General features: G+C 44.9%; 1 protein-coding gene across 1 annotated transcript in view; it reads left to right on the top strand.

The window, feature by feature from the left end:
• Positions 1-26,887, top strand: part of LOC128836164 (maestro heat-like repeat-containing protein family member 2B) — a 41,314-nt gene that overhangs the window by 8,497 nt on the left and 5,930 nt on the right. The window contains exons 10-34 of the mRNA XM_054026181.1: positions 874-947; positions 1,211-1,333; positions 2,412-2,495; positions 3,125-3,269; positions 3,739-3,779; positions 4,103-4,244; positions 5,887-5,939; positions 8,518-8,625; positions 9,214-9,333; positions 9,587-9,709; positions 11,411-11,563; positions 12,372-12,398; positions 12,724-12,846; positions 13,258-13,337; positions 13,808-13,943; positions 14,112-14,207; positions 15,090-15,194; positions 17,833-17,956; positions 19,421-19,530; positions 20,203-20,355; positions 21,504-21,658; positions 23,494-23,656; positions 24,104-24,297; positions 25,001-25,138; positions 25,347-25,458. Coding sequence (XP_053882156.1) covers positions 874-947; positions 1,211-1,333; positions 2,412-2,495; positions 3,125-3,269; positions 3,739-3,779; positions 4,103-4,244; positions 5,887-5,939; positions 8,518-8,625; positions 9,214-9,333; positions 9,587-9,709; positions 11,411-11,563; positions 12,372-12,398; positions 12,724-12,846; positions 13,258-13,337; positions 13,808-13,943; positions 14,112-14,207; positions 15,090-15,194; positions 17,833-17,956; positions 19,421-19,530; positions 20,203-20,355; positions 21,504-21,658; positions 23,494-23,656; positions 24,104-24,297; positions 25,001-25,138; positions 25,347-25,458 — 2,882 coding nt within the window. The remainder of the gene's footprint in view (positions 1-873; positions 948-1,210; positions 1,334-2,411; positions 2,496-3,124; positions 3,270-3,738; positions 3,780-4,102; positions 4,245-5,886; positions 5,940-8,517; positions 8,626-9,213; positions 9,334-9,586; positions 9,710-11,410; positions 11,564-12,371; positions 12,399-12,723; positions 12,847-13,257; positions 13,338-13,807; positions 13,944-14,111; positions 14,208-15,089; positions 15,195-17,832; positions 17,957-19,420; positions 19,531-20,202; positions 20,356-21,503; positions 21,659-23,493; positions 23,657-24,103; positions 24,298-25,000; positions 25,139-25,346; positions 25,459-26,887) is intronic.

The raw sequence follows: 26,887 nt of genomic DNA on the forward strand, positions 1-26,887 counted from the left end.
GCTACTATAGATTGAGCTAAAGAACCAAGGGTTTGTAGGCACGGCAGGGCTCTAACAGACTCATCGCCTTTGCAAATGGGGCACAGAGTCTCTATAACACACAGTATCAGAGGGGTAGCCGTGTTAGTCTGAATCTGTAAAAAACAGAAGGTCCTGTGGCACCTTTGAGACTCACAGAAGTATAGGGAGAATAAGCTTTCGTGGGTAAGAACCTCACTTCTTCAGATGCAATCTGATGCAATCTGAAGAAGTGAGGTTCTTACCCACGAAAGCTTATGCTCCCAATACTTCTGTTAGTCTCAAAGGTGCCACAGGACCCTCTGTTGTTTATAACACACAGTCACCAGTGGTTTGGATCTCCACTAAGGGACCAAATGCTGCCCTAAATTACCCCCCTATGGCCACCCAGAAATCAACAGGTTCAACTAAGTGCTGAATGTAGCCCAAGATATTTTTCAACTTCAAATACAGAAGTTAACTTGGGGCTAATGTATGTTAACAATAATCAGATACAAATAAAATAGGACTCCTGACTCGATATTCGTCAGTATTCTACACTATAGACTAGATTCTGAGTTCTGTTCTACTGGTGTAAACACAGATTAACTTCAATGACCTCAGTCTATCTAATGCTTTTATAATATTTCCATCATGGTAGTATGATGGCACTCGTTATAGAAGTGGAATTACTTTAGATTTACACTGGTGTAACTGAGACCAGAGTCTGGTCCTATGTTTGTCCCACTGATTCTGTAGATGAGAGAAGCTCGGTACTATTCTTAAATAGGGCCCTTTGAAGTCCAGGATTAATTCCAATGTGGAAAGTGAGTGAGTGGAACAAAGAAGTACTGTACACTTCTCCTTATCTTTCAGTGCCCGAGACAAGAGTTAAAAAGTTTCTGATTGTGAAGGCAGTGAAATCCACTTTCAGTGATCAGAATGCTACGGTAAGATTGTGTGTGGAGCAGTGAAATATTTCAGTTTTTTTCAATGATATGGGATGAATGGATATCTGGGTGGAGCTTTCATTCAGATCCAGAGGAGAGACTGCAGACTAGAGAAGGCATGTCATTCTCCTGCCAGTGTTAAATGTATCCACGTTTATAATCTAAGGAGATAAATTCAAAAGCATAAGGTCTCTCATATCCTATCTCCTATTTCAGGCAGAAGGGATAACAAGAACTCTTGTGTGTAATCTCTACCCTTGCAGGTGAGGAAGGCAGTTCTTCATTTCATCAGGAGGCTGCTCAGTTCAGGAAGTGTGGAGAATTGTGCAGCATGGGATGTGGTAGCATATGTTTTCCGCGAGTTCAGTGTGTCCACCAGCAAACTGGTAAGGAGAGTTCTTAACACTTAGGACTCGGTCCTACCATACTTGCATGCTGATTGCTCCCCTTGCCTTCTGTGGGAGTTTTGACTCAAGGACAGCTGGACTGAATGATTAGAGCCAGAATCTGATCAGTTATATTGGTGTAAAGTCAAGGTAACTCCACTGACTTTAGTGGCGTTACTCTGGATTTATACTAGTGTAACAGAGATCAGAATCTCACACTGGGTCTTTACATCTAACAGAGTTATCTAGGTTACTCAAACCTCTGATGAGACATTGAAAATGCTGAAACCACCATTTTTCAGTGAAATGTTCTTGTACAAGGAAGCACATCTTTTTGTTTTCAATAGACTCTCCAGAGAACATAATGCTGCCCAATTCTGGGGCTGTTGAAGCATACCTAAACTATCAGCAAAACACCGAGGTTATGCAGGCTGCATCCCAGACTGTCAGGAGCCTGGAAAAGCTTGCTGCGTATTTCCCTCACTACATACTCTACTCTACATGTACTAGTGTAAAAATCTCTTCAATCTGTATTTCTATCCATGGACACAGCCAGGGGCTCCAGACACTCTGTGCTCCATGACTGGATCCATGATATGTATTAACATAAACAGTTCAACTTTACTGTAAGTTGTTGATAGACTCACACTCACTACACACAGAATGACCAAGTTGGTTGGAGCATCAGAACAAACAGAGTGGATCCCCCTGGTTCTGCATATTTATTTCCACTGGGCGGAGGCTGAATGTTTTTCCTCAGAGATAAAAAGATGAAACAGTTTTTTTCAAATTTAAAAGAAATTTAACACTGTTGGGGAAACTCTTTTGTGTTCAGTGAATCATTCCCTTCGCTTTAGGGTTTTCCTAAGCCTGGGATCTGACCCACCAGTTAGGAGTTTCTATTACTCTCTTTCCTTCAGACGTTTGTGCACTTCCAGTGCAATATAAAAGCAGGCATAGGTCAATGTTCAAGATGGCTTCGTAAGAGAAGGACACTGATTCTATAGCCAGTATCTTACTACTAGCTAATAAGTTCTATATAACTATCTCACAGCAGGGTACAACACTTCTCACCCAGGCTATTCAGGAAGAAAGCACTATCCAAACCCTGTGCATTGACATCCTGCAATGTCTGGACACCTCAGTCAGTGGAATGACCCAAGTAAGTGACCTGTTGCTACTGCTTCTTGAAATAGGGACATTCTTCCTTACGTTCCTTGTACCTCTCCACAAGGAAGCTTTTTGCACAGTCAGCATAATGGAGGAACAGCATATCAAATTCATGTCAGGGATGGTGTGACCCCTTCATCATGGAGTAAGTGGTTCACATTAGAGAAAAGATATAAAGCAACTTAACTGGAAGGAATCATGTTGCAGAGATCTTCCCTTAATTCTTTCCACTGTCTGAGTGCAACTTCCCCTTAGATCCCCCATGAATACTTCTGATTTGGTGATCCTGGATTTGAACAGATATTGGGGCTGAGACTGTGCCTTATATAGGTCTGTAAAGTTCTGGGTGAGTTTCTGGTGCTATCTAAATAGCTCCATAATGCTCTAATGCAGGGAAAGAGGATTCACCAAACTAGGCAGTGTATTTAAAAGACAGAGTGCGGGGACACCAAACAGGTAGAGTGAGATGTTGGGGAGAGAGAGATGAGGTGATAGGTTAGGGAAGGGTCAGTGAGGAATAAAAGGAGAAGCTACATGACAGGGAGGGATTCAGACAGCAGGATACTGGAGGTGGGGGAATGGAAATAGCTGTGTACTGAACAGTCTCGCTCTTCTCTGCAGGTGTTATGGCCAAGGCTTCTGGAGTATGTGGTGCCAGCTCAGTACACGGGTACTTTGAAGCCTCTCTGCAGATGCCTTAGGGAACTGGCTGAGAAAAAGCAGCAGGAAGGAGAAGAAGCTGCTTGCCTCGACTACAGTGGACCAGGTTTATAACAGAAACTCTTTCATGTATTCTCTCCAGGCCCTATGAAATGAACAGATTCAGTCTGCTCCAGTTCTCTCGTCTGCAATCAGGAGGCTAAAATGAATGAGGGCTGGTCTTGTGATTACAACATGGCCATGGAGGGAGCTAGGAAATGTGGGTTCTGTTCCCAGCTTGCCACCAAAATTCTGATGTGCCCTTGGGGGAAATCACTTGATCTTTCTCTCTCAGCTTCCCCACTTGTGAAATGAAGGAGTAATTAATGCCAACCTCATAGAGGTGCTGTGAGGCGGAATTCATTCCTGTTTGTAAAGCATTTTGAGATGCTCAGACTGAAAGCACTATGGAAATGCAAATTATTATCAGCTGTATTCAACATTGGTGGGCACGTTGGAAATGGATAGGTGAATAACATCAGCAGGACTCTCTGCAAAGCCTGGCATAATTAATGCTATTCTGTTTCTTTCCCTAGTGAAACTCCCTACACCCCAGGGGCTGCTGGCGCGACTCCTGGTGAGTAGACCATGAGAATAGGTTTTCTGCGAAATGTGAAGTGGGACAGTTAACTATAAAAATCGGTATTATAGCTAGATGCTTATAGACAGGCTGAGCAATGTGTATGATTGGGTCTCTCTCTCTCCACCCTCTCCTGAGACACACTGTTCTGCATCCTCGTACTAGCTAGAATGCTTGCTTCTTCAGGAAGACACTGCAGTAGAAGCAACAACTCTATTGTATGGTCTCCACAATGAGAGAGTCTGACCTATTCCCTCCTTCAGGAACAAACTGGTATTGTGCTGACAAAACTTAGCCTGTTCTTTCTCTCTCGTTGATAGGTAGTAGCCTCATCCCCTTATGAAAGAGAAGGACATGGATGTGCTGCCTTGCAATTACTGAAGGCCCTGCACCACAATATCCACGCAGCAGTGGGTGAGATGTGGGTACTGAAGATCCCACCTCTGCTGCAGTACATTGAAGGTAAAGTGCTAGTTAGGAGGAGTGCGGTCCATGGAGAATAGAAGGGAAGCCACAAAATGCAGCTTCCTATTGACATGTGTTGTGCCATTCCTGCTGCAGTACATGGGAACAGTGGGGAATTGAAATTGGGCTTCTAGGCCCTCACTTTTCCTTCACCTGGATAACTGGGAACCACTGGGGTAAAGCCAGAGTTGAACCACTGAGGCCAATTCAATCAGGGCAGAATCAGGCCAGGAAGGTTTCAGCTGAATAGAAATTTTACAGCAGTTCCCCCCACGCCTTTGCTAGGTTATCAGTTGGGAAGGTGAATACACATGAAGCTGGAGGTTAGTGAAATATTTTGGAGTTACATATATCGTCTGATTTTGGAAACTGAATTTTTCTGAAAATTAAACCCCATGTTTACTTTCAAGGGTGATTCAATTCAAAAACCCAGAGTTTTTCTTTCTGTAAGGAAACCCAAGCCATAAAAGCTAGGTTGGCCAAGTGGGTGCCCTTTGTAGAATGTAGGTATTATGGGCCTAAAAATGTCTTTCACCAATTTTACAGTGGTATGAATCTATTGACCTCCGTGGAAAAAACCCTTCAATCAGTGTAGGCCAAGGGTAGGCAACCTATGGCACGTGCCAAAGGCGGCACGCGAGCTGATTTTCAGTGGTACTCACACTGCCTGGGTCCTGGCCACTGGTCCAGAGGGCTCTGCATTTTAATTTAATTTTAAATGAAGCTTCTTAAACATTTTAAAAACCTTATTTACTTTACATACAACAATAGTTCTATATTATAGACTTATAGAAAGAGACCTTCTTCAAATGTTAAAATGTATGACTGGCACGTGAAACCTTAAATCAGAGTGAATAAATGAAGACTCGGCACACCACTTCTGAAAGGTTGCCGACCCCTGGTGTCGGCTGTGTCTACACTATGGGGTTATGCCAGCAGAGCTCCAATGACATAGCTGTGCCAGTACAGTCTCTGTGGAGTATGACAGACCCTATGTGGAGCACAAACCCGACATCTTTCTCATGAACATCGGACCCCAAAATGTTCAAGTGGGTTTGATATTCAAAAAAAGATCTAAGAAATGAGCTGTATCTTCCCTAGTTGTTGTTGCTGTACAGAGTCCCCAGTATTACATTGTGCCGACATTAAAGAAGTGTAGGTTAGAGCTGGACCTTCAGAAACAGGGCCAGATTCTCAGCTGATGTAAATCAGTATAATTCCATGGACTTCAGTGAAGCTACACCGATTTACATTGAGTTAGGATCAAGTCCAGAATCTCTTATTATGCAGGAAAAGTTTGTATTCACATTAAACCCAGTCCTCTGATGTGCTGAACTGTTTTGTGACGTGCTAAGCACCCTCAGCTCCCATTAAAGTCAACAGGAATTGGGAGTGCTCAGCATCTCACTCCTGGTGGGTTGACTGACCCTGAATAAAAATGCCAGCAGGGTACATAACATGATACTTTCTGTTGGTCCAACAAAGAACGTTGGCATAGGTCCCATTTAGCCTTGAAAGCCCAGGTATGTTACAGCTTGGCAGACCAGGAGTTTTAGAAGGACTGATTGCAAAGGAGATACCTGGGACGACTCTTCTTGCTAACCTAAGTGACATTATTGTTTTGCCTCCTCCTTTATAGGAAACACAGAGAATTCCCTGGACTATGAACAGTGGGAGCACATGCTGCTTCAGGTACAAGATGGCTTTCAGCTGTATTGTCACAGCCCTCCCTCCCCCCTCCAAATGTATCAGCTGGGGAAAGAATAATGATAAATTATTCATTATAAGCAGAGCTGGTCAAACCATTTCATTTGTAACTTTTGTTCAGTGAAAAATGGCCTTTTTTATTTTCTTGGGACATTTTCAAATTTTTCAGGATTTTTTTTGTTACACAAAACAAAGCAACTCCAACCCAAATAGAAAATGTTTAGTTTTTTGAAACTGAAGTTGATTTTGGGGTTTTTTTTCCACTTGCTTTCCTGTTTGTCTCCTCCCCGCTCCAGCTTTTTCAGTCACGAAGTGGAAGAGGGGGAAACCGGCAAGGGGACCAGGGGTAAAGGGAAGGAAAGAGGGAAAACAAAGAATTGAATAATGATCATTTTTGATTTTGAAAAGCAAAATATTTTTTGTTTTTTCACTTTTCATTTGTGTGTTGAAAAATCAAGAAAACAAAAAAATCCCACTTGTTTTGTGAAATGGACTTACTATTGTTCAACCAGCTCTAGTTATAAATAATTCTGTATTACCACTGGGAACAGCACAAAACTTAACCAGAAAACCAGCATGCTAATGGTGCTAATGCATCACTGGGGGACATTTAAAGGATTCTTTTTTTCTATTTGCCACTCAAAAGAAAATTTGCTCTGAGAAACCCAAAAAGGAAAAGCGACGAGACAAGGTTTGGTGACTGTATCTCATGGAGAAGCCTTTCTGGTCAGAAAGAGCTCTTTACAGCCTCGTGTAAATCCAGACAAGGAACATTTTTATGGCGAGCGCTGAAAATGAAAGGACAGGATCTAGTGACAAATAAGCCCCAGAAGGTTTGGAGTTCCATTTGGGATTGGATTACACTCTAGAATTTCCCATTCCAGATCCAGCCTCATTTGAAATTCTTTGGGCTAAAAAATCAAAGAAGATTAGGTTCTCTTGTGAGGTTTCTGATATTTTCTGGCTGCTGTTCAAAATTCGGGCCTGAAACAGCAAAGTGCTGAGAGTTACTAACCTCTCGCTGACTTCAATGGGAGTTGAGGGTGTGACCCCAGGTCCTTTGGGTACCCAGTGGGAGAGGCCACAGGAGTGCATAGGATTACCAGGATTCCCTGGATCTGATCTCCATATAATCAAAGGGTGTCATGTAAAGCCTTTACTGGATACCTGTGCCACACAGATCATCATAATCATTGCACAGTAACTGGATGGATAATATATAAGGCGTTATGGTTGTATACTGAAATGTATGCTTTTAAGGTCTGTGAGTAGGGGCTGGTTATCAGAAAGTGATCAATAAGTTTCTTTCAGGCAGGAGATACTTATCTGCCTGAATGGCTGTATGTAGATGAGTAATTCTTCACAGTGGATGCTAATCAATAGAGCAACATTCTAATCAAGTGATTGCAAAGTTTCCAGAGGAGATTCGATACAAGAAAAACAAACAAACAATAGGGGGTACCCTGTTTACAAGTGAAGACAATGGATGCTTGGAACTATATCTGGAGGTCCAGAGGTATCCTGTACCAGGTATCCTTCACCTATTGGACGAACTGCCAGCTGGCTTGTCTCATGAATGGAGGATCCCATTTGGTTTGGGTGTTTCATGCTGGGAGAGAGATTTGGGGGAGCTATCCTTTGTGAGACAGGGGAATGTTTGGTTATCTAAGTTTAAGCTCTAGAAGTGTGTTATGATTTTATTTTTATGTAACCATTTGTTTACATTAATTTTACTTGCTGCTTCTCAAATCTCTGTCCTTTGTGAATTAAACTCTACTTGTTTTCACTATAAACGTATCGAAGTGAAGTATAGTTGTTTTCACTCTAAACGTATCTAAGTGTGTTAAATGGAGCGATGATGCTGAGGTGACAGCAGTGACGTGGTGTGTAGCAAACCTATGAATTCTGTGAGTGTCCAGTGGAACAGGGGCTGGACATTCTCGGGATGCACAGAGGGCTCGGCGGTTGGCCTGTACTGATTGCTTATCTGTAGAAGGACAGTGGAGCTGGATGGGGTGAGAAGGGCGTGCTTGTGTTTCCTGTGGCTGGCAGAGTCAGGAGCTGACATGTGGCAGGCACAGAGAAGGCTTCCTCATGCTAAGGGCAGGTGGTAGTGAGGTACCTCACAACCCTGGGGACCCTCGGGCGGTGGCATAAAGGGTCCATAACACTTCAGAGAAGGTGCCTGGTCCTTCATAGTCCAGGGCCCTTTGTTCAAAATGTATTAGACCCATTCTCCATCCACTATAAAATCACTCCTCAGTGGTCAGATTTCTTGGCTCCATCTCATTCTCCAATTCACTGTCCATCTGGGTTTGGGGACTGAGAGGAATCATCAGGCAAAGGTTAAAGAACAACAGGCAGAGGAAGTCTGGGTTGTTGATGTTTATAGTTGTCAATAGGGAAATAATCTTCCCATGACACCTGAATATTGGAAAGTTTACAATAGAGAACAAGGAAGAAAAAAAACACCAAACAAACAAACAAACAAACAAACAAACCCCACAACAACCCCCAAATTCTCGCAATTAACCATCTGCTTTAACTCTTGTTTTACACTCAGTTCCTAAGAACATCTCTGGAGATGATTGGCGACAGTGCCTGGAGCAGCCAGATAAGCCTTGAGTTGAGCCAGCAGATGGCCGGCTATGCCAGCCCCTCCAAAGAGAAGGTTTGTTATCTGTTAAGGCTTAGTTTCTAGTTAATTTCCCTTAAAAAGAAGAACAGGAGTACTTGTGGCACCTTAGAGACTAACAAATTTATTAGAGCATAAGCTTTTGTGGACTACAGCCCACTTCTTCGGATGCAGAAGTGGGCTGTAGTCCACGAAAGCTTATGCTCTAATAAATTTGTTAGTCTCTAAGGTGCCACAAGTACTCCTGTTCTTCTTTTTGCGGATACAGACTAGCACGGCTGCTACTCTGAAACCTGTCATTAATTTCCCTTGAAATTCTGACTGGGGGGCTGCATAAGGCTTCTCTCAAGGCTTCATTACTTTATATTTTATTCTGCATATAAAATTTGTTTTTAGTTGTTTCCTGCTCTCTTGCCGCCCGCCCGCCCTTCCAATATTTGCTTGGACAGGCTGCTTGTCTGTACTGCATTGTTGGTTCTCTGGCTGGGCTAGATGATGGGATGTTTCTGCGGTCTGGATGCTTGGACTTGGCTATCGTGTTCCTTCCTGAGTGTTGCTGAGCTGGGTCTGTACTGACAGGCACGTTGTGTTAGTGATGTCTCAGTGCTGGTCTCTTTCTTTCAGAGTTTCCTGTATAAGGCGCTAGGAACGTCCTTAGCAGTTTGTCAGGACCTGGTCCATGTTAAATCACAGATTAATACATTTCTGACGACAACAGATTATACGGAAGCCCCTGAGAGAGAGGTGAGGACTCTGTCCCTCTCCCCACTGTACCAAGGAATCCCTGAATGCTCCCTGTGGGGCTCAGCTCTGAGTTGGCCTGGGACAGACGCCATTTTGCTTCATATCCTCTTCATTGCTATTTCACTCAGCCCCCCGCTCCCCATGTGTCTCAGGCCTCGCTGGCATTTTACACCACTTCAGGTGAAAGGAATGGAGTCGTGGGGTCTATCAGGCACCTGGTTCGATCCTAACCAGTATTTTTCTTGGGTGACAGGGAGTCATTTCCATCCTCGCATTGTCTGCTGAGAGCCACTTGGACCTCACCTTGAACGCACTTCAGGAGTTTGGGGCTGCAATGAGCAAGGTTAAGATTTCTGGGTTCATCGGCCGCCTGAAGGTAAAGGAGCCAGGGGCTTCTCTCAAACTTCCTCTCCCTCTAAAGCAGGGGCAGCAACCCCGCGGTAGTGTCTGCTCTGGTCAGCTAGCATTGTCCCCCAATGTATGCGTTCTACGTGATGCCTGCAGTTAAGCAGAGAGGAGCACAATCTGGAGCTGGGGTTCTCTCAAATGATTTTTATCGTCTGATGTCTTTTCCATGCAAGCGACTGATGTAGTTCCCACACATTGTGCATGGGAGGGGCGCTCAAGCCATGAGACATCAGATGATAAAAATCATTTGAGAGAACCCCAGCTCCAGATTGTGCTCCTCTCTGCTTAACTGCAGGCAGTCTGTTGTAAAATGATGGTAGATACACTGCAGGGTAGGGATAGGATACAGAGGGACCTAGACAAATTAGAGGATTGGGCCAAAAGAAACCTGATGAGGTTCAACAAGGACAAGTGCAGAGTCCTGCACTTAGGATGAAAGAATCCCATTCACTGTTACAGACTAGGGACTGAATGGCTAGGAAGCAGTTCTGCAGAAAAGGACCTAGGGGTTACAGTGGATGAGAAGCTGGATATGAGTCAACAGTGTGCTCTTGTTGCCAAGAAGGCTAACGGCATTTTGGGCTGTATAAGTAGGGGCATTTCCAGCAGATCGAGGGATGTGATCGTTCCCCTCTATTGGACATTGGTGAGGCCTCATCTGGAGTACTGTGTCCAGTTTTGGGCCCCACATTACAAGAAGGATGTGAAAAATTGGAAAGAGTCCAGCAGAGGGCAACAAAAATGATTAGGGGGCTGGAGCACATGACTTATGAGGAGAGGCTGAGGGAACTGGGATTGTTTAGTCTGCAGAAGAGAAGAATGAGGGGGGATTTGATAGCTGCTTTCAACTACCTGAAAGGGGGTTCCAAAGAGGATGGAGCTCGGCTGTTCTCAGTGGTACCTGATGACAGAACAAGGAGTAATGGTCTCAAGTTGCAGTGGGGGAGGTTTAGGTTGGATATTAGGAAAAACTTTTTCACTAGGAGGGTGGTGAAGCACTGGAATGGGTTCCCTACAGAGGTGGTGGAATCTCCTTCCTTAGCGGTTTTTAAGGTCAGGCTTGATAGTGCCCTGGCTGGGATGATTTAGTTGGGAATTGGTCCTGCTTTGAGCAGGGGGTTGGACTAGATGACGTCCTGAGGTCCCTTCCAACCCTGATATTCTATGATTCTAAAACTGGCAAATATCTAGATGAGTTGATATACCCCCGGAAGACCTCTGCAGACCCTCAGGGGTACACAAGTACCCCTGGTTGAAAACCACTGATCTAAAGGATAGAACAGGAGGCTAGGCCTCTGGGCTTCCATTGCCGGCTCTGCATTTACTCACTGTGCAGCCTTAGGCAAGACATTTAGCGCCTGATCTTGTACCCACCAGTGTCAACGACTAAGCTCCCGTGTACTTCACTGCTCTATGTTCAGCATTTTAGGCTCTCTGTGTCAGAGTGGCCCATGGGAATGATGGAGATACTAATAACTCCCTACCTCACACAGTTATTATATTGCTTAAATACTGTTTGCAAATGGTTTGAGATCTTTGGCTGAAAAGAGCTTTGCAAGTGCAAACTGCCATTGCTGCTGTGAGCAATTCCTCTGTCAGCAGCAGATCAGAATTCCAAGGCAAAATGAATCACAAGAACTTGTCTCTAGTGACGTTTCCGATTGTCTAGGACTACCACCGTGGAAAAAGAGGCAAGACTCGCAGCACCCTGATGCTGACATACAGCAACGTGGCTGTTCATGCTCCAAAAGACCAGCTTCTCTCCCGAGTAGAGGCAGACATCACAGGGAACATCCTTCACCATTACAGAGCCAGTTGTCAGGTAAGAGCTTTTGTGTGATAAGTGTTAGGGGCATTACCCTGAAGTTATAGCATTGCCTCTGAGTTTATAGAGAGAGGGTTTGTATTTTCTAAAACTCTCCTTTGAGCAATAATTTGTCACATAACTCAAATTTAAAACTGTAATGGACGGAGCGTGAGCTGTCACATGTTGTATCATTTTTGTTGCTCTTCTTTGTATTTTCTCTAGTTTCTCTCTATTCTTCTGAAATTCTGTAGACCAGAATTAGCTACTCAGTAATTCAGATGCGGTCAGACTCAGGCTATTCAGAATAACACTTTAACTCCCCTAATATGTATGTGTATCTAGCGCTATCTTTCGCTACCCAAGAGAGACTCGTGCTAGCTTGTATTTAGTTGATTTGCTGTCACTCTGTTTCTCGGACACACTACTTCCCTTACCTTTATCTGCCTTCTTGTTTGTCTGCGTGCTCCTTATTTCTGTTCCCTAGGTGTCTGACTGCTGGCACTGACTCTCATCTCCGTGCAACCTCTCCACGTCACTTTGCCATTCAATTCTGCCCTGTCTGACTGAGACTCTCACTTAGGCATTGTCAAAAACAGTTGAACCAAACTGATATCTTCTAGTAGTTCACAAATGCAAATATTATGTAGTGTGGCCCCTGATATTGACCTCTGCAAAACACCCCCTCTGGATACATTTCCTGCCTTTTGGAAGATTTAACAATAGTGATTTCTCTCTGCTCCATATTCACCAGCCAGGACCTTTTGAGGATGTGTGTTATGTTGGACATACATTGCTAAGAGCTGTTTTGCATTTTGTTTTTCAGGTGCTGGGCATCACTGTTACGAACAAGGTAAATTCTAAATAATCTGCCCTCAGCTCTTGTATTTTCTATACACAAGTTGCTTGTTTAAATTGCACAGAGCTTGATTTCCTTGCTACCTCAAGCAGGAGTCCTGGTTGCTCTGGTGTAAGTGGACCTGGATTTATTTGATGAACCTGGGTTTTGTTTTCTTCTGAGGTTGGTGCAGAGCTGGGGTCCTCTGCCTTCTGGGATCTGCAGATACCTCTCTCCTCTCCTGAGGCTAGATTTAATTCCTGATCTTTATCTTCTGGACTCTGGTTCTTCTCTCAGTTTCTCATCCACATCCTCTTGTTTCTCCTTCTGGATTATGTAGGACATGTACCTAAAATTAACCCTCATCCAGAATGTCACGGAGATTAGCTGTGCCATCTTGGAGACCAGAGACTCCCAGGAGTTCGAATTCTCTTACAAACAGGAGCTCCTTGGATACATGCTGGTGAGTGATGAGGAGCTTTGAGGACTGAAGTACAAAGGAGTTTGTTGTAATGCAATAAGACTGGTTTTCCAGGGAGATGTTATTTTATCCATTGGCTGTGACTGTACTACTGCAGTCTCATGAGCTACCTGCATGGCACCCGAATGCTGGGTCCACTCTGAGCTCGGCGGGGATGCTGACATATTGTGGGCTGTAACTGAAAGGAATGGCTTGTGTCTGGGGAGTTATCTTTTTGTCCTCCATATAGCCTGCAGATGGCCCTACGGTCCATTTCAGAGGCAGAGAGCCTGCTGAGCCCGGTGTCTGTTTATTACAGGTCTGGCATATGGCCCTATTTCAGGGTGAGAGAGGAAGACCTCTCTGCCTTTCAAATCCATTTCCCATTTTTATGTCCCTATTAATGCATTTCAGGACTTCATTAAAAAGGAACCACTGGATTCCCTGGCATCTCCAGTTCGCTACAAGGCAATTCTTTCCATTGAACATCTGAGGTAGGCTATTTTCTGCCATATTTCCTGGCACTGTGATGACTTCTTATTTGTTAATTCATGAGTGTCAGGTTGGGAGCAGGGTTTGGCTCACATGCTGCTCACCAGCAGAACTTCCGTTCTTGAGGGTTTGAATGTGTCCATTTGGAGCTTTGTGCTTGCAAGACACAAGGCTGGAGGTTGTGGGGCATGCAGTACAATGGAGGAGAGTTCAGATGGGGAGGGAGGTGTCTGGCTAGCTGGCAGGGGGAAGGAAGCTTGTGGATTTCTCTAAAAAGGGGACTTGAAGCTTTAGCTTTACTTCTAGATGAGCCAATACTTAATAGCGGTGCAAAGAGGTGCTCAGCTGCAAAGTGAAGGGTTGTTTGCATTTGGGGTTCTAGACTGGGGCACTCTCTAGCCATTGGACCCACTCTTTTACTTGGAGGTGGTACTGAATCTAATGCATGACTTTTCTCTCTTTCTTCTGCCAGCAAACTCAAACCATCTTTGACCCTGGAGGAAAACCGTGAGCTCCTTGATCAGTGTTTCAAAAGTTTATTTCCCCTTCCTCCCTTGGAGAAGACAAAAGAGGAAGGCGAGACAGCGAAGGATGCTCTGCATATACAGGTACGTGACAACAGTTCTCCTCTGGCACCATCCACTGTATTTCTGCCCAGCAGGCACTGGGTGACGGCAGTCACACATGGCCTCCGTGGGAAGGTTATGGTTAGCTTTCCCCGGCCCACACACACAAATAATCTCTGATGAGCCTCACTCCTTCTCTTCTGGTTTCAGTCACTGTATGTAGGGTCCTTGGAAGCCCTTGGCAAGCTAATGAAGACTCTGCTGGAGGAAGAACCAACCGCAGACTGGTTCCAGGAAATGTTTGAAGTGAGTAGACCATTGAACCGCGGTGGAGATTGTTTCTTGTGTTACAGCAGGGAAGAGTCAGAGATTTAGGGGGTCAAGCTTCAGTTGTGGAGGAATTTTCCACAACTGAGTTAATTTTAGGGAGAAAGCACTACATTCTTCCTTGTGATAAGTGGGCATGTGCCCCATTGAAATCCACGGAAGCTATGCCATTTTATGCCAGGGCTGGATTGGGATTGAATTCTTACAATGGAGTTGACACTACTTGGACGGGCAAGAAAATCACCACTGCAGTAGCCAAATCCAAGAGAACCAGTTGAAACTGATCACTTCTTCTAAGAGGAATTCATTAATATTGAGTTAAGCCCTGTGTATGGAAACTCATTCAGAGGAGACTTCCTGTTCCTCAGACATGAACAGAATATCTTGAAGAGCTGAGGGGTGGGGAGTTTGATGCACCTTTAGTATAAAAATGAAGTTATAAAAGGGGCTGGGCTGGGGGGACTTCTCTGCTCTTATTCAAATGAATAAAAAGAAATGCTCCTCTCTGTCATTTTGCCACTCGACGTGGGAGAAGTTGCCCAGGAAACAGACCACAGCAGCAGACATCAAACAGCATGCAATGTGCTAGACAGCTCCCATCAGACAGTCTACAGCAGACATCACATACACGGGCCCAGATTCATCTCTCATGTAACTCCTTTGGCTTCAATCACCAGAGGTGAATCTGGTCCCTGGGACTTGTATATCTAAGAGGCTCTTCCATTAGACATGTGATTCCTTTGCTACACCGAGGTCAGATGCTTTGGAGAAGGATTTTAGTGACAACTAAACCTGTTTAAGAGGAACTTTTGGGAGGGATTTTCTGGTACTAACTCTGTCCATTCCCTGCTCTACCAACAGCTACTAGCGACATGGGTCAGTTCAGAGAAGGAGTGGGAGAGAGAAAGGGCCTTGCAGGCCAGCACCCAGCTGCTGACTGCCTATCAAGAGGCAGTTAATAGCACAGTGAGTATAGCCTCTTACTCTTCCTTGAGCTGACTTCCCTGCTTGTATCAGATCTGACACTCAACGCAAATGCATGACAAACTCTTCCAGGGCAGCAGCTGGGATATCAAGGTGACTAAGATCCCCCTGCTTCCAGAAGAGAGGTTTACACAACAATGCTGTGACCACACTCCGGGCAGACTGCAAGAAGTAGAGGGCAGCCAATCCCCCAAACTGATGGCTTATTCTCTAATTAGATTCACCAAGGCAACAACAGAAGAGCTCCCACCCTAGTTAACAAGATGCCAAATGCAGTCCCCTTTTGGCAGTCCAGACCTTGGCTTCCATCTAAACATCCATGTCTTGGAAGAAGGGGGAGGGATAGCTCAGTGGTTTGAGCAGTGGCCTGCTAAACCCAGCATTGTAAGTTCAATCCTTAAGGAGGTCATTTAGGGAAGTCAGGTAAAAATCTCTCTGGGAATTGGTCCTGCTTTGAGCAGGGGGTTAGACTAGATGACCTCCTCAGGTCCCTTCCAACTCTGATATTCTATGTCTAATATAGTGAGGGATTACTGAAAACCTGGCTCACCATATGTGAGGTTCACTGATTATAAAGGACCAGATGCTTATCCTCAGGTCTTTCCCAAATATCATGCTGTCAGCCAGTCCTTAATAACTAAATCTAAGATTTATTGTTAAAAAAAAGAAGAGAGTTACAAATGGTTAAATGATCAATATCCATACAAGTGGCTTTCAATGTTCATAGTTCAAGATCACAACAGTGATGGAATAAACTGCTGGTTTGTAAACGTCTCTCTGGAATCATCACAACAGATCAGAATCCAAAGGCAGCTTAGATGTAAAGTCTGTTAGTTTTTCCATGCACTTTCCAGGTTATTCTAAATGATTATTTGGAAAATCTCTGTCCTATGATAGGCTCAGGCCTGAGCCTTCTCTAGATGAAGATGCGCACACACACACACACACACACTAGCAGAGCAAGTCAATCAGCACTCCCCAGCTAATCCCCTCATATGTCCCTGTATTCAGTGGGCTGGGTTAAGCAGCACTTTCAAGCTGGTACCCTTATGTGCCCCTGGTCTCAATAGGCTGGGTTGAACAGCACTTTCAGCTGCCCCTCCCTATGTGCCCCAAGTTTAACACGTCCCTATCACACTTTCACATTACAATTGTACTGGGAGTAACACACTTGATGAGCAAACCCCACAGTATTTTGGGCGCTGCAGGGATCTTTAGCTTAGGTGCAAGAAGCGTTGCTGCAGAGTAAATGGGGGAAGCTAAAACACAAAAGAGTAAAATTCAGAGAGAGAGAGAGAGAGAGAAGCAACCAGCTGAACCATAAAAGTTATTTCTTGAATAATAGTGATAACTACACAAGGAGCTAAACAAACATACCAGTTACATTTTAAAGGTTAATACCTGAGGTAAAAAAGAAAACAGAGAGAGAGAGAGAGAGAGAGAGATGGATCTCACCCACTCCATGAGGCTTGAACTGGTCGGGGTTCCCAGGTGATGGTGGTAGCTCAGGGTCCTGAGTGCTGGAGACAGGCAGAGCCCCCAGCACAATCAGTCAGGAGATGGAATCCCAGTGGAACTGATGCAGAGTTTGGGTCTATACATCAGAACCCTTACTTGGGCATAGGTCGTGGGTTTTGTAGAGAAAATACAATGGCTCAAGGGCGAACACTAGATTTGTTTATGGGTAAACTGATGGCTCAAGGATTTTCTTTAGGCTAGGCCAGGGGTAGGGAACCTATGGCACGTGTGCCAAAGGCGGCACGCGAGCTGATTTTCAGTGGCACTCACGCTGCCCGGGTCCTGGCCACCGGTCCGGGGGGCTCTACATTTTAATTTAATTATAAATGAAGCTTCTTAAACATTTTAAAAACCTTATTTACTTTACATACAACAATAGTTCAGTTATATATTATAGACTTATAGAAAGAGACCTTCTAAAAACGTTAAAATGTATGACTGGCACGTGAAACCTTAAATGAGAGTGAATAAATGAAGTCTCGGCACATCACTTCTGAAAGGTCGCCGACCCCTGGGCTAGACAATAGGAGCTGATCACTCTTGGCTATGGGTGTTGTTTTCTTCCAGGGAGCTCACAAGGCAACTAGGCTGCTTCAGTATTTTGGGATGTCAATCAAAGATTTATTACTAGAATTGCTCTGATAATTGCTGAGCTGGGTGTGTGCAGGCGTAGGTTCATTAGCATCTGGAGCAGGGATTCCCATGATGCAGTGCGTCCCTGCTTTTCTGGTCCCAGAGTTCAGTGCGGTTCCCCGTTCCTCATTCTTTATGCTAATCCCTATCCCATCTTTCATGCAGATGAGGCTAGGGGAGTTGTCTCTGTTCTTCATTCTGTATGCAAAAATGGAGATGTCTTAATCTTGTCACCCTTATCAGGAGGGGTCTAGGTGTGTCTCCCCATGCCCTTCATTGTTCTCTGCACGCCTTTTCTACTATCGGTATTGGTTCAAACAGAGACAGGGGTGTCCTTCATGAGTCACACAGGCTAGATACTGCGCCCTGGTTCCCCAAAAACACAGAGCTGACTGGTATCAACATTAAGGATGGCAAGTGAAGTCTAGTACAGCTGGAGAACGTTCATTCTTCATTCTTTTGTAATTAGACTCAGGAAACTTTTAATCAGTTTGGATCTCTGATTGGACTAATAGCACCATACAGCTGTGATTCACTGGCCACATCCCGTCAGTGGGTGGTTGACTGTATCAGCTGCCTTCTCTGTATACAAGGTGAGGAGACCATTAGCGGGTATAAGTAATTCTTCACCATTAGCAGGTATAAGTAACTCTTCACCTTCTTTCACTGTTGTAATGTTCATTTTTCTGCCTGTCTAGTTCTTTCTGTCCTGTCTGTTAGCACTTAGATAACAGAATGGTGTGCATCTTGTAAATACCTCATTAGAAGAGAAGATTATGATGTGTAAAGAGCCTAGCACACTTTTGGGAACTGTACAAATAATAAATGGTTTGCATACAGGTAGATGACTGCTAAATTCCTTAGGGCTTGTCTACACAGGGACACTAAGGAAAGTTAATCCAAATGAACTAAAGGTGTAAATTTAATGTGGCATTAAACACATGTGTGGATGCTCTGATTCTGAATTAAAATGGCCCTTATTAATTTTAGTGAATTACATGAATTAAACTAACCTGAAATAAGGCCCCTTTAATTCTAAATAAGTGTGTCCCCATAGGTGTTTAATGAAGTTTAACTAATGCATTTTGAAAATGAATTTGGGTTAGTTTTCTTGACTATCTCCATGTAGACAAGCCCTTGGTACTAAACATTTTCATTCTCTTTACCCTGCCACTGGCTGTATTGGAGGGGTTTCCTGGAATAATTCTTTAAACAAAAAGTTCTTCCAGCAGCCCTCTGTCATGAGCATTCAAAGTTACTGGAGTAAGTGTAGGCCATTTTCCCCTCTGTGAAAGAGTAGGATATTCTTTTCACCTAATGGTTAGATGTAAAGGGATAGAGCTTGGTTATCGTTTAAGGCCATTTCCAATTAGGGTGACCAAACAGCAAATGTGAAAACTCGGGACAGGGGGTGGGGGGTAATAGGAGTCTATATAAGAAAAAGAACCCCCAAATCAGGACTATCCCTATAAAATCGGGACATCTGGTCACCTTATTTCCAATTATTATTAATCAGTCCTAAAAAACAGTGTTGGTGATTCAGAAACAGAAGAAGGGACTCCAATCTTTGCATGTACAAGATAGAAATCCCAGCATTGTTTAGAAGTGACAGATGAGCCTGGATTTCCTGCCGAAGTTTTTGTCCAGCCCCATCTCTTTTACAATGAGAGTTTGGTGGAGGGATTCACCTCTACATTGGAACCTGAGATCTATCTGCATGACTTGTACTTGACTATGAGAGTAGATTTAAATACTGAGAGCAAGGAGGCTACTGAAACCAGACACACCCAGAAAGCTGCTCCAAGCTGAATACAGTGCTTGTTCAATCCTGTATCATTCACAATAACATACCACTACTGTTAACTTTCAGACATTTAGGGTGTAATCCCAACTCCATTACAGTCAACAGGAGTTTTGCCATTGACTTTGATGGTGCCAAGATTTTACACTATGCTGATAACAGCATAGCACATGGATCCTTCTGTATGAATATCCATGCAGTCGAGGTTCAGTTTCACTAATCGTTACAGTACTTTTTCTGCTTTTCTCCACTCCAGGCCAGTCCATGAACCTGGGGTCAGCGGCGGAGGAGCTGAGATGTCTCCGTGAAGCACTAACAGCTCCAGACCCTGAGGCTCTGTTTCAGGCATCTTCCAAAATGGCCAGGGTAACTGACTCAAAAAGCTTGTGCGGATGTTCTAGTGACAGGGCACTATTCATTTTACATTTACGCTTTTCTGATGCCTTTCCGTACTTGGAGTGAGCTGTGGGAGCGGGGCATTCATTGCTAGTAACCAGCAAGATGCTTTTCATAGAAGTGTGCTATGAATGCCATGTAAAAAGCAGATTCCACAGAATGTTGCACACACATGGAAATACGCACGCAGCTGGGCACACATGTACCTATCCAGCCAGCCATGAGAAAAAACTGTGTTAGTGGAACATCGAGCTGAGAAACCACCCAGTCTTCATTCTGTCACTTGGTGGGTTTGCCTTAGCCTATAGTTGTGGGCATGCCTCTCTTTACTTCATTTTATAAGTTGTAAAACGATGCAGTGTATATCAGAGAATACAAACTGGAAACTTACTTCCTGCATATCCAGTACAATGTTGTGCTAACTGTGCAACAGAGGCTTTGCCTCTAACCTGATATCATTAGTGTAGAATACCAAAATGTCGTATATAGACTGTAGAGAGAATTGTAATCCCAAATGGCTCGCTAGACATGAGGCTAATTAACAGTTTGTTGATACATATATCTTTTCATAGAGATATTAGGCCTCCATTTTTAAAAAGCCAGACATCATTGCAGTCTCTCCTGTTTTTGATTTGTTCCCAGGTTGTTAGTGAGTACTTTCCCTCAGAACAGGCCACAGACTTTATTAAGGCCACATTGGGTGGTATGTTGTCTGCCAGCCCCACCTGTGCCACGGCAGCTGGACTGTGGATGAAGATCATCCTGAAGGAGTGTGGAGATGCCATGCTGGACAAGGTAAAACGGGAAACTGGAGAGGTTTTCTGCCTAAACTCTAGGCTTTTAGATCTTTGCCCTTATGTGTAATGAACAAAAATCTCGGACATAGCGTCGATTCCATCTCTGTTCCTACCCTAAGATAGGCAATGGCAGAATCAATCGCAGTAGACAGAGATAATCCAAGGGAAAAGGAAGATGGTTGGTTATTTATTTGTCTAGCTTGTTGCCACAGTATTCAGCCAAGAAAGGCTTGAAAAAACAGACTCTGGGGAAAATACAACAAGACAGAATGACTGGCACTTGGAATCATCCAGTTATTAGGAGGCTTATGGCTAAGGGCTACCTGGATAAAAATAGCACTGTAGTCATTCCCAGTCAATCTGGAGCCTGGGCTCTGAGACCCACCCTCTTGCCAGGTTTCAGAGCCTGGGCTCCAGCCCAACCAGGAACAGCTACACTTTTACACTGCTGTGGGATTTTTTTGGCTGTATAGACGTACCCTTTAAGAATAGAAGTGGGGAGGGAGGGAGAAAACTATAGTGTCTTTGGGATCCACTATTTATATGCCTTATTCTGGAGCCCAGTGCGTTAGGGCTAGATGAAAGGAGCACTCCACAAATCTTCTAACAAGGCTGGTGAAAGGTCTCAGGACAGGGAACCCTCGCAGCAGAACTGCCATGTTTGCACAGTGTTTTGAAGATGTGAAGGGCTAGGAGTGAATATAAAAGGTCATCACATGTTCATAGTCCCAGGCATTTGCACACTGTGTTTAAAGCATTTGCATATTTTGTGCTTGTGGTTGTTTATGAACTCCACATTCTTCGAGGCAAATGGTCAGATTTGGCTGCTTAAATCACACCTGCAAAATGTGGGCAAGCAAAGCCTTCTTTTGTGCATGCGAACTGGTTTATTTAATGCATAGCTGGGCACCACCACATTACATTACCTGGTATGTATATGTGTGTGTCAGTGTTAGTTTTTACAGCCAAGTGTGGGCAATTTTTGTGGGTTAAATTTATGCAGATATATTTGAACATTTGTTTCTTGAAGTGAAGAATTTCTAAAAAAGCAGCAACTGGCTAAATGGCTAAATAAAGGTTTTGATTCTGTAGAATGAATGGAGCGAAAGAAAAAGGGACATTTCTTTCTGGTTTTGTTCCTTCCAGGTGCCAGATATCCTGGTTATAATCTATAGCCACATGCCTGCTATCCAGGAGGGCAGCTTGAGGCAGTTCCTGGTGGAGGCGGTGTCCATTTTAGCTCACCGTGACCTAGAGACAGTGATCTCCAGCCTCCTCGGCGAACCTCTGCCGATGGACAGGTATATACCGCTACCTATTGCATTCATCTTGGTGAAACATGGATCCCACAGCTTTACTGGGAGATGTAGGGCTTTATTTAAGCAACAAACAGTTTGGGATAATTCCTAAAGGTTAATAGCCTGGGTCTTTCTGCAGGAAGGTCCAAGAGCATGTTAAGGTGGGGTGCGGAGAGAAACTAAGTGTCATTCTGTTTCCATTAATTAATAGCTGCTTTGATATCCTAAAGACCTATCTTTACTGGTGTAACTGGAGTGTATTGTTGGAAACATCTACCTCTCTAGACACCTGAATTGACCTCACTCTGGAAATTAGCAGTGGCCGTTGGTTTCCTGGTAGCATGACAGCTTCAAGTCCAAATCCCTGGCTGATTGCAAAGAATAGAGCCAATATTATCATCAGACCTCTGCTTGGTATCAGTGAGGGTGTGGCTGCTAGAATAGAGTTGCTGTCCTTGGTACTTAAAACTGGACTGGAAGCAGATCCATCATTTCATTTAAAGATCCCTAACTGAGTTATCAGTTATCAGAGCTGGAATCTAAGACCATAAGAAGGGCCATACTGGATCAGACCAAAGGTCCATCTAGCCCAGTATCCTGTCTTCCGACAGTGGCCAGTGCCACATGCCCCAGAGGGAATGAACAGAACAAGTAATTGTCAAGTGATCCATCCCCTGTTGCCCAGTCCCAGCTTCTGGCAAACAGAGGGTAGGGACACCCTTTGTGAAGGGGACATAGGATAGCCACGAATATTTGGTCTCATAGTTGTATGTCCAGTGTGGCAAATTGCTGGCACTATTATGTTGCGTCCCACATTTTCTCCTCTTGTGGGGGTGCAGGGCACCGTTTCTCACCCCTGAACTGGGGTATCAACTGTCCCATTAGTGTCCCAGAAAAGGGGAGTGGAGAGGGAGGGACCTGGTCCCACCCTCTACTCCAGGTCTCAGCCCAGGGGCTCTAGGGATAGCAGTGAACCACTTGAACTAGCGATTCCTTCCCCTGGGCTACTTCCCTCCCCGGCCCTTCAGCTTGTGGGGCTTCCTGCCCGCTCTCCGCTTGGGCCAAGTTTCTCCCAACCTCTTGTGTCTGCAGAGTCCCTCTGCTCTGCACAAGCCGGGTTTCCCTTTACCTAGGGTCTTGGTCTCCTGGCCCGCCACAGCACTTCTCCAAACCGCTTCCTCCAAACTGCTCTCTGCTCCGACACCAAACCACTCTGCTTCAACTCCTCCAAACTGCTCTCTGCTCCAACACCAAACCACTCTGTTTCAACTCCTCCAACTGTCTGATTGAAGCAGGGGGGGTTTATCAGGTGACTGGCTTTAGGTGCTCTAATTGGCTTAATTGGTTTCAGGTGCTCTAATTAAGCTGTAGCAGTCTCTCTTCCCTCTACAAGGAGTAAGGCTCTCATCATCCTGGGGCTTACATATCTCCCACCTATCACTCTCCTGCTGTCCTCTGGCTGTGCTAGATCACACCAGTTAGTAGGAATATGGCTTTTCCTTCATCAACTTGCCTTCCAAACCCTAGATCTTTGTAGCCACATGTTCATGATTCCATATTTACTGGAAAATGGGAAAGCAGGAACTGAGGTTGGCGCTCTGTGTCCTGTCCTTCTGAAGTCTAGTATTAATGGTGAGGCTGCAGTAAGACTAAGTCACTTAACCTAGTTCTGTAACTGGAAACTCAATATTTAAACACGAGGAGAGTTAAAGGAGGACAGTACTCCTAACTTTCTCATCATTGGCAAGGAGAAAATTTGGTCTTTACTTAAATATGACGTATTCAGTCTGAGCCACAAAAGTGTCCAGGGGTCACATGTAACTTCTGTTAAATTGCAGTGACATCATTGAGCTGTGGAGATCTCTGGGGGCAGACCCCTTGCTTGCCACTCAAGTCCTAAAGATCCTGATAGACAAGATAAAGACTCCAACAAGACAAGAAGGCCGCATCACCTCAGAGACTGAAATCGACAGGGATTTGGCAGCTGCTGAACCTCTCTCAGTAAGTAAAGACAGACACGTCTTTCAGGCTTTCCTCTGCCCTGTGACAATCCTGCTGATGCAAAGCTAGAAGTGTGGTATAATATTGCTGTGTGGGCACTTCTCCTCTGATGTACTGTTTCCCTGAGTCCAGCTCTGCTGTCTGTGGAACAAATACGGCAGTTTTAGAGTACGTGGCTGATTTACCTAATAATATCTGGCAATTAGAAAGTCTTTGAAGCAGGTTTCTCACAGCGCTTTGCAAATATTCCTTAGGCTCACAACATGCCTTGGTAGGTCATCCACATTTGTACAGATGTGGGAAACTGAGCCACGAGTTAAGCGAGTTGCTCGCAGTCATTCAAGTTACTGGCAGAAGTGAGAGTTTAGTACAGCAGATCTCAGAAGGGGAGAGAGGGTGTGATGGTGTTGGGAAGAGATCTCAGTTTTTACCATTCTCTCCTTTCAGGCAACATGTGCCATCTTTGAGGTGGTGTCAGCACTGCAGTCGAGCAAAGCTGTGCAGGACCTGCTCCCAGAGTTGTTTCCTGTTCTCCTGCAGCAGATCACCCGAACCCTAGGACAAGAGATGCCTTTGCCAGGGATAAGCAGCCGGAGGGAATTCCAAAAAGACCTACAACATACTGAGGGCGACCCTTGCCGGTAATTAGAAGGAAGGGAGAGAAACAAAGAGAATTCCAATAGAGTTGTGTGACACTCCCCAGGAGTTCCCAGGGTTACCCGTATAAGATAAAGCCCCAAATATCGGGACATCTGGTCACCCAAGTTTCTTTCTCTGTCTGTTCCCCTCAAAGAGCTCCTGCCCATGTCCTTTTATACAGTTTCCCTGTTAATGGAATGATTGGTTCCTTGACTCACTAGCCCCAATCGGACCTTGTAATCAGGTACACCTCTGTCCAATTAGGCCTTCTATGAGGAACCAAATTAGTACTAATAGTGACCAGAGTGCTGACTCAAGTGCAAACCCTCAGCACTCTGTCACATCCTATCTGGAGATATGACCCCAAAATGTCCATTACTGATCACCACACTCTATGTCCCCAGTGTTTGGGTCCTGATCATGTATCTTTTCCATATCATTGGACTCTACTAGTGCCCAGACTCCTTGCAGAAAGGAAAAAATGACTGCAAAATTTTGTCCCTAGCAAAACTAGTCATATGAGATGTATGAAACTGAAACTTACCTCCCGGCATCAAGTCCTTCCAGGGACACTGGTGTCCAGGATATTGCCAATGGATGACCTGTCGATGAACAGCAGACCTGACAAGTAACCGGGGCTTCCTGACTCTGTTCAGGCTGCACCTTCCTACTGATTGCTGCAGTTCTGTGCCTCTCTTTCCCCAGGCTTTCTATCCAAGCATTAGAGGCTGTGCTTTTCAAAGCTGGGAATGAGAGACTGGGGAGAGCACTCAGGGAGCAGAGAACACAGATTCTGCTTGAAAATCCCAAGACTCACCATGAGGGAGTGTGTCTGCTGGTGAGGTAAGAGATCTAGGAGGCATGATTTTATCCTTGGGAATCAGTAGCAAATAGAGTGGCTGAGAGGGAACCTCCAGTTTATAGCTTTGTGGGGGGTGCCCTGGGTGGAAACACACAGCTCCCATTCATAGATATCAGTGCTGTATGCTCAGAGCAGCTGAGTTTTTGAAGTGTGCAATCTACCCCATAAGCGGTTTATTTTGTCTTCCAGTGGTCTGCTAAGAGCTGAACTAGTAACACCTGAGATCTTACAGAGCCTCCTCCCCTGGGTGAATTCCCCAACAGAAAACCTCCGAGTCACCAGCACAGCTTTCCTTGCCCAGGTAAGACACAGGGTTCTGAAGAGCAGTTTCACCATTAGACTGTTGTCTCATGTTTGCCTTTCTTTCGGGAGTTGTACAGCTCAGTTCATAGGAGTAATTGTCATTTTAGATAGTAGAATGGGTCCTCCTTTATATGGAAACCTCACAAGGAATTTCATTACACCTTTCTGAGTCATTCTCTCTCTGATATTTTTATTGCTATCATTGCCTATGCTAGCTACACAACCACTGGTGCTGGCTGAGAGAGATACAGACAGAGTTTGAATTCCTGGACCTCTTTTGCCAAGTCCTAGTGCTGATACTAACCAACCGCTCCTGATTTTGGTTTAGCTCAGCAGGTCTTCTGAATGAACCTACTGTCCTAATACTATAAAACAAGCACCATACAAATACATTCACATCTATCTTAGGTTCTCATTACTGTAGTATCTGAGTACCTCAAAACTCTTTAATGTCTGTATCCCCACGACACTCCTGGGAGGTAGGGAAGCACAATGATTCCTAGTTTACAGGCAGGGAGCTGATGCACAGAAGGGCTAAGTGACTTGCCCAAGGTCTTTGAGGGAGCAGGAAATTGAACCTGGGTCTCCTAAGTCCTGGGCTAATGTGATAACAGCTGGACCATCCGCCCTTTCCACAGCCTTCCTCTAACATCGGCATCATATTTCCCACTTATGCTAAGCAACTATCTTAGTGGCTCATCTGGTTCGAAGAAAAACAATCGATCTGTGCCTGTGACGGGCTGTACCTGGGCTTTGAGGCCCCTTACAAGAGGCCCCGTGGTCCTACTACACCCTGCCCCAGGAACACAGCCACAAATCTGGGTCTGACTAGACAGGCCTCACGAAAGCAGCCAATCAGAGCCCATCAGGCTCAGCTGAAAGGAGGTGCAGGGCCTTAGCAGGTCAGTTCCTGGCAGGACCTGGAGGGGCAAGAAAGGGGGCTGCTCTCTGGCCACAGAAATTCAGGGGATAGCCAGAGTTTGATTCTGGCAGCATTTGCTTAAGCTGGATTTGCAGGAAGAGGGTCTCTAAGAACTTTAACCTGGAGGTGAGGGTGAAGATAAAAGTGGCCGGTAGGAAGAAGCAAAAATGAACTGAAATCAAGCAGTGCCTAGCTACTGTTTCCAGGGTCCATGGTTTGGAACCCAGAGTTATGGGCAGGCCCTGGTTCCCCACTATCTACAGTGGCATAAGCCCCATGGAGGGGACAATGCTTATGGAGAGCTTGAACAAAGGGCAGAATTTCAAGGACCCAGAGTTGGGGCTGGAGACCCTAGTGAGGGCAATGGGATTGTTCTTGACTACCCCAGAAGGGGTTCATTTGGACTTTGGGACACAGAAGACTCACTAAGGTTGGCTGGCAGGGTGTGCCAGGGGTGAGAAAAGGACTGTGGTACCAGACCCAGCCACTAAGAGGCTCTCAAGAG

The sequence above is a fragment of the Malaclemys terrapin genome, chromosome 4 (assembly GCF_027887155.1).
Source record: "Malaclemys terrapin pileata isolate rMalTer1 chromosome 4, rMalTer1.hap1, whole genome shotgun sequence".
NCBI lineage: Eukaryota > Metazoa > Chordata > Testudines > Emydidae > Malaclemys > Malaclemys terrapin.